At 36.6% G+C, this 8,046-nt stretch overlaps 1 protein-coding gene and 1 long non-coding RNA gene across 2 annotated transcripts; one reads left to right on the plus strand and one right to left on the minus strand.

Annotated features, from left to right (window-relative positions):
• The first annotated feature begins 440 nt into the window (after positions 1–440).
• Positions 441–2,891, plus strand: LOC121983191. Its single transcript, XR_006112422.1, has 2 exons — positions 441–642; positions 2,651–2,891. It is a non-coding gene; the product is annotated as an uncharacterized LOC121983191 (long non-coding RNA).
• A 1,675-nt stretch (positions 2,892–4,566) lies between these two features.
• On the minus strand, positions 4,567–6,390 carry LOC121981559 (leucine-rich repeat receptor-like serine/threonine/tyrosine-protein kinase SOBIR1). The gene has a single exon (XM_042534147.1). It carries the CDS (start codon positions 6,283–6,285, stop codon positions 4,870–4,872), a length of 1,416 nt encoding a protein of 471 aa, XP_042390081.1. The 5' UTR covers positions 6,286–6,390; the 3' UTR covers positions 4,567–4,869.
• Between the last annotated feature and the right edge of the window lie 1,656 nt (positions 6,391–8,046).

Raw genomic sequence — 8,046 nt, forward strand, 5'->3', positions numbered from 1 at the left:
TATTATTTATACTGGTATATGTGTAAATTTTGTGAGGATATTCTTTCTAGGAACAAGTGAAATTTTGGGTCTATATATAAATCAGGTTGGGTTAAGGTTAAGCTTTCAATGATTTTAGGAGATTATTTTTATTTTTATTTTTATTTTTTATTTTTTTTTAAAAGTTTGATTTAGGTTAGAATTATTTTGATCATTTATCTTTTTTTTTTTTTTTACTTATGTCAAAAGGGGATTAAGTATAGTTTTTTAAATAGTGGAGGGTAAGCTATAAAATACAAGGAGATTTAAAATTATTAATCCTAAATAAAATGGTCCGTCCTTGGATCGCACGGTCCAGAATCCGCGCTCTTCGAGATTGCACGTTAGATTTGCGGCGCATTGTGGATCGGAGTCGGAGTCTAAGTCCGTAACTGCCAAACGAGTCGACTCGGATCACAACGAGTTAGACACGAATAAAAGACCGCCTCCGCGAGCCAGCCCTACCGCGACGCGCACGGTGCCCTGAGGCGAAGAGATCAGGCGGAGGGAAAGGGGAGGATGGGTCGAGTGAAGACCTTCTTCGGTTTGACCTTCTGTGTCTTCGTTTTCATGCAATCCATGGAGACTGTTCACCACTGGCTCGCCCTCTATCTAGACGAGAAGGTATTTCCTCTCACCTCCCTCTTCCTGCCATGGTTTGATTCGAGATCCGCTAGTGGTTCCTGTGCCTTGTTCCGACCATCTGCGTAGTTCGTCTTGCGAATCGGAACCTTACGCCATTGGAACTCATTGTTTATCTTCTTGAATTTTCTGCTTGCGTATTTGCCACCTGCAGTGAGAATACACAAGAAGATTCATCCAATTTTCTCAACTATTTACTAAAAAAATTTGATCTTCGAATATAAAAGTTATGGTCTTTGGGTATGCCCTAAGCAAGTTGAGAAGGACAATCGATTCAAGAATTGCTTGTCTAACAATGATGCTACTAAAGGAGATTTGGTATTGTGCATTGACCATGAGCTGATAATTGGGTGTCGAATATGTCCATTTGCATTATAGGTAATAGGATGAATGTCTGATCAAAGGATGGAAGAGGATGGTGATCTTGTTTTAACTAAATAATTGTTAGGGGATAGAACTTTACTGAGGATTCTTTCTTGTTAAATTCTATAGCTGTGAAGCTCAAGGAAGATTATGGTTTCATATAGGAGCACTAGGAAATCAAATTATGTCTCCAGGTCTGAGCAAGCTATTTTTTCAATATGCTCTTAGATGGTTGCGGGGAGGAGCAAAGATCACACAGGGAAGGGACTTTCTGCAGGAGGTTCTTCTGCTAAGTCTCAAAATACGAATAGGAGTTGTATTGTGTGAATAAATAATGAGATTACAGTCCATTTATACTAACCCTTATTACTAGCAATATATATGATTGAAATCAAGTGTAACCTAATATGTGATAAAATCTTAATATTATAATGTGCTAAAATAAAGTGCAACATATTGATTTTCTAAAGAAGGAAGAAGATAAAATCAAGTGTAACTTAATATGTGATGCTAGTTGCTCTATAACTATTTCCATTGTTTTATGCTATTGTTGTTGTTTCTGGGGTCTGTCCATTGCACCATTTTCTGATTTCTGATTGCTGATAGAATTGAAGTTGGGAGGGAAGAGATGATTGAAATGATGTGATTTTGGTTATTGACCCATAGCATAATTTATATTTGTATAGCTTGCCACTCAGATGCCGTCATTAAGTATGACTGAGAACTAATGTGAAATAGAAGGCATATTAACATTTTATTTGATATGGCATTGGAAGCACATGTTACAAATTCAATGTATAATTTGAAATAAGTTGTATACATTTCAAATGTGTGACTTGTATCATCGGTAGACAATCTGATTCATACGAAGTTTGGCATTGATTCCAAGTGTTAACTAGTAATTGAATAAAATCCCTGAAGTGGTTGTCAAGAAATCTCAGAAATTCGATCCAGATATAGTTCAATGGATAATGCTAATTTTGAACTGCATGATCATGTAACATATTACTCTTTGACTCAATATATGGGAATCCAACACGAATATGGATGTTGGCTAGCAGCAAGTCTGGTGCCCGCACTTTTAGGTACTATCTAAACCCAATTAAGTATCTCCCATCCTAAGCCTGTTAATTGCACACTTGAGTACTATATCTTCTGCCAGAATCTTATCCATTTATATGAATGGAATGGGTATCCGAACCCAGAATACCTGGCATAAAATGTAAAGCATTACTACCCAAACCCAATTATTTAGAACTTGAACTTGACTTGAACAAAATCAAGTACCTGCAGATACTTGATTATTAGGAACCAATGGTGTAGGATTATTCCTTTTCTTTGTTATTTGTTATGCTTTTAGGTACTTGTCCGAGATTGTCATACATAAAAAATTTCTTCTAGCATATCTGTCATACATGTGAGTAACCAGTTTGCTTGGTCGTGAAATCTGACTTGTCCATTGTGGTGGTTTCTCAATTCTTTTTATATGATAATTCAAAATCATTGTTTCAATTCATATGAAGCATGAAGAACATAGATATGACATTAGGAAGAAAATGCTTATTGATATGACTATTCCATATCTGCATCCGTGGAGATGATTTTTTTTTCTCATTCATTCTGACAGCAAGAAAGATTGGAGAGGGAAATGGAGATCAAGCGACGCAGCGAGGACAGTGACTCACACGCATAACTGTTGCCACTGTTTGCCACCCCATTGGATCGATCGATCATCTGCAAACAATCTTTTTTAGATATTAAAATTTTTGGTGGGTGTTATTTTAATAATTTTTAATAATATATTTGTTATGACAATTGTCTATTTCAAATACTCATATGATCTAGATTCTAAATTTGATACTTTTAAATTGTAGAGATAAAAGATTAATATGTAAAATAAGGTATATATATATATATATATATATGCTATCATGCACACTCGTTCGATGCATATTACTGGATGATCTTCACATGTTTTGGCGTTCGGAGCCATTCTTAGATGTTCCGATTTATTTTTGAGAATCTGAATGTTTAGACATATGAGGATCATCTAGGAGTGTTCACTAAATGAGGGTGCTCATCTATTTATGAGCAACTCATGAACATCTAGTGTTAACTTTTAAAAAAATATTTATTTTCTTTTGTGTAAATCCTAAACCTTATAAAGATATTTTATTTTTCTTTTAAAAAATAAATACTAGGTGTTCATGGATTGTTCATAGATAGATGAGCTGGGTATATATAGGTATTTTAGTTTTGCATAACCAATTGCCTTCTCCTATGCTTAAGTAAATTTGGAGTATTGACTTAATGTTCGTTCTTTTGTAAATTTAAATTTTGATCCTCTAAATGTTTTATTATAATTTGACAATTATGTCTCCGGAGCTATGGTATTATGATAGAATATTCAGATTATTATTTAAATATTCATAGTTTGATTCTTAATTATAGTATATTTGTAGATTTTTTTTTTAAAATAGGATGCCAAATCAATTAATGTTGAGTTTTTGGATTGTCTGTTATGTGAGCTTTTCCATTTATCAATATTCACAGTTTGATTCCCAATTATAGTGTATTTGTAGAATTTTTTTTTCTAAATAGGATGTGAAACGAACGAATGTTGAGTTTTTAGGTTGTCTGTCATGTGAGTTTTTTGATTTATCCTGATGATTGGTGGAAAAATTTTATGGGTTAAACTGTTCATTTCAGAATTAGTCAATGAGATTAATAGAATTTATTATTTTTTATATAATTTGGTAATTCTTAATCCAAGTCGGCTCTAAATGCTTTATCATGTTTTATCATAGTGACAAAAGATGAATACACTCGCTCTTAGAGTTCCTGTCAATTTATCTCAGGGTCAACATGGAGAAAGTAAATTATGGACGATTATTAATTTTTGAAATAATAATTGATATATAAGAAAGATATTTATCTCAATTTTATTGTGATTTAAATTCTAAATTTCATGATGACAACCTATCATGACAGGAGGTGAATACACTAAATGTTTTACGATAAGTCGATAACACAATATACGTTGGGTGATATATTTTATATTATTTCAGTATCTAGTAGTTAGATAATTAAGTAATTAGATTAGTAAATCAATTAAGTCTTATCACTGCACTACACTTACTTTTGGGGTGCCATATTTATATTATTTCGGTGTCAAGTGGTTAGACCATTAATCAATTAGATGTGGTTTTCGTGGGGAATTTTATTAAACGAGACAATGGATCAATTCAACGCATATTTTTTGTGAGAAAAATTGATAGAGGGTACTATTTGATTATCGATTATAAATTGATTTATGATTTATTTCTTTTAAGTAATTTAAGGGTGGACTATTAATATTCAAGAGGAGCCTTATCACTGTTTACTATAATTAATTAATTTTATTATAATAAGATAAGGAATTAATTTTTAACGTACTTATATCCTTTAATCATTTGATAGATTATACGTTCAGTTATAAATTAATTTTATAATTTATCTTTTATCAAATAATTTAAAAATGAATATAATCATTTTTACTATAATTAATCAATTACTTGTAGGACCATATCTATCTATCTATATATCATTGGAACACCTACAAATGTATGGTGCTAAAATGATATATCATCAAAAACAGTTGTTAAATCAAGCTCCTTTATCTCTTGACCGGACCAAAGTTAGTCAATTAAACCGGCTAATCTGGTCCGAACGAATACTAATCGGTAAGATGACTCATTATCATGCTCATTACATATGCTCCATTTAGAAACCTGATCGAACCGAGTCGTGGTTCGCGTGTTCATAATTCGGTTGAACCGCCAAGTCCCGTCCGGTCTGGTCCTCGATCTAGTGTTTGATCTGGGCGAGCATGGTCCTAACTTCCTTGATCCTGGGCCGCTCCTTGGCGTCGTCCGTCGTGCAGAACACGGCGATCCTGAGCACCAACAGCATTTGCTCCTCGAACCCATTCCCGGTCAGCTTCGGGTCGAGCGCCGCCGCCGGGTTTCCCCTTCCCACCACGTTCCTCACCCACCTCACCAGGCTCAGCTCCTCCGTCTCCTGAAAGAAGTTGTCCGACGGCATCCGCCCCACCACCAGCGCCGCCAGTATCACCCCGAAGCTGTACACGTCGCACTTCGCCGTGAACCGCATCGTCTGACCGTACTCCGGAGCGATGTAGCCCAGCGTCCCTGCCACGTTCGACGCCGTCACGTGCGAGGTCGCCTCCGGCATCTCCTTCGCCAGACCGAAGTCCGCGATCCGCGCCTCCATGTTGTCGTCCAGAAGTATGTTCGCCGGCTTCAAGTCGCGGTGGATGATCGCTGGACGATGGTTCACGTGCAGGTACTCCAGTCCCGCCGCCACCCCCAGCGCCACCTTGAACCGCGCCGGCCAATCCATCTCCCGCTCCCCTGTTCGCACCCCCAGCAGCGCCGCCTCTAGGCTGCCGTTCTTCATGTACTCGTATACCAGCAGATGCGAATCCGGCCGCGACACGTGGGCCAGAAGAGGCAACAGATTCCGGTGCCGGATGTGGCCCACCGTTTGGATCTCCGACCGGATCTGTCGCATCCACTTGTTCCGCATCCTGCTCTCCTCGTCCGACGTCGGTTCCACGCTCTCCGCCGTCCGCTTCATGATCCGCTTGATCGCGATCACCATACCCGGCGTCTCCGACCGGGCCGGGTCCGCCGGGAGCTGCGCCTTGAGCACCTCCCCGCACCCGCCGCGCCCGATCACCTCCAGCGCCGCCAGGCCGTCGTCCTTCTCCAGGAACGCCAGGTCCTCTGCTCGCTTGATGTTCTGCGGGCTGAAGATGGAGGGGCTTCTTTGATTCTGATACCGCCCGCGGATGCAGTTCAACAGGGAGAGAAACAGCACCGATAGGACCGCGCCTGAGACGACGCCGGCAAACCCGCCGGAGAGGAAGCCCAGGATACTGTTGCGGATGCGGTTCTCGTGGCTATCCCGGTCGCGGTGGTGCTCGGAGGCGGCGATGCTGTTCGTGGAAGAAGAAAACGTGGTGCTGTGGTTCTTCCCAACGGTCGAATCGGTGGCGTTTTCGGCGAGAACGTTGCGTTTGGGGAGGAAACCCCGGTGGAGTTGGTTGTAGTGGAAAGAGGGGCGGAGGGAGAGGCGAGAGGAGCTGAGACGGTGGTGCGAGAGGGATTGAGCTGGAAGGTGAAGGGCGGAGTAGCCAGCGACGAAGAGGAAGAGGAAGAGGAGCGTTGGCGGTAGGAGAGGGGCGGCGTCGCCGGCCATTTCGCTCGCTCGATCGGTGCGGTGGTTGCGATGGTGGAATCTGGACGAAATAAATGGAGACGCGTGTTTGGGGAAAATGGGGCCCACTGGACCCCAGGGACCGTATTGCGTTGTAGGCCATGGAACTAAGCCAGTGAAATCTGATTGATTGGACGACTTTGAACATTTCGCAGAAGTCAACGGAGAAGACAATCAAAGCAAGTATTTTTAATTAAAATAATTAATAATAAATATATCAAGTTAATTTCACTTTAGCCCTTGTAACTTTGTCCTACTACAAATGGCCCTCAGGATTCTAATTTGCTAATTTAGACTATATTTAAAAACTTAAAATGATAAAATATTTATTCTTAAGAGGACATTAATAAGGATGTTTATAATATTATTTTTACGACAATATTTTAAATAAGTGATTATATATTTAAATTTTAAATAATAATAATAATTGGCGTGCCGTGCAAAGTCATAAATATTATGATTGCGTGAACTTTTTTAAAAGGGAGACAGTTACTTTTATAAAAGTGTGAAGTTATGCAGTGTTGTTTGTTGAAAATTTGATCCAAGAGTAGTTTTATGTATTTATTTTTGAGTTATTTGTTTTTTTTAATCTTTACTTATTTAGACTTATAATTAAAAAAGAAAATGGATCACAAATATCATTTTTTTTAAAAATAATTTACTTTTTTTTTCAAAAAAAATAATTTGTTTCTAAACTATCACTTAAATTTTTTATTACTTTTGAATCTTTTTCCATTTTGTACTATTTTTTAAAATGCATATTTCTAAAATTTTATGTCCTTTAATATTGTTTAATTTATAATTATGTATCATTTTTTTTAGATTTTATAGTAGATTTTATATTATTTTGTTGTCTATTATATATATATATATATATATATATATATATATATATATATATATATATATATATATATATATATTTTGACATTATATAATTATTGAATTTCAATTTGAAAAGTATAGAAAAGATAAGTCTATACTCTCGTAATACAATTGGCTAAAACATGTAAAATTTAAAGATTTTTTTATTATTAAATTCAAGTAAATAAAAGTTCTAAAAATATTTTAGTAATAATTAAAATTATCCGTTTTATTTTAGAAAAAAAAAGATAAATCATAAAGGACAAAGTTATATTCTCATTGAAAAAATATGCACTCTCATCCATTTTATTTTACCAATTAAATGATTTTACCATCCTCTTTTGTTTTGGAGACATTGGTATTAATCTCGAAGGGGTAAAAATAAAAATAAAAATATTTTTTTGTTATTATCAAAAGTATGCTATATTAGAGACACTCAATACTAATTTTTAGCCCTAAAATATTTTTATTTAAATTTATAGTAACTATTATTATTGTTATTATGATTTTTGATAAAGTTAGAATGATTTTAACAAGTTTAAATATTTTTATTATAATAATGAATGATCCGAATCTAAGTCTGACTATCGAGCTACTCGTGATTCCGAGTCAGATTCCGAAAACCTCCTGATTCTAAGTCTAAGGGCTTCTCAAATTTGAGTTCGAACAATAAACATATTAAATTTTTCAGACTTAACTTCTTCCTAACGTCCAGAGGTCAGATTTTCTGATCTAAAAAATTCTGAATCAGAAAAGATCCTATTCATTCATTAGATGGGTGGATTAGACCCCACCTATTAAACATGTGGGATCCAATCCATCCAACCAATGAATGAACAAGAGATCAGGATCGATCCAGGGATTCGGAATCAGAGAATC

Source organism: Zingiber officinale, chromosome 5A (genome assembly GCF_018446385.1).
Source record: "Zingiber officinale cultivar Zhangliang chromosome 5A, Zo_v1.1, whole genome shotgun sequence".
Classification (NCBI taxonomy): domain Eukaryota; kingdom Viridiplantae; phylum Streptophyta; class Magnoliopsida; order Zingiberales; family Zingiberaceae; genus Zingiber; species Zingiber officinale.

Excerpts from the sequence above, each read along its gene's own strand:
- LOC121981559 (XM_042534147.1), bottom strand. The coding sequence starts at position 6,285 with ATGGCCGGCGACGCCGCCCCTCTCCTACCGCCAACGCTCCTCTTCCTC.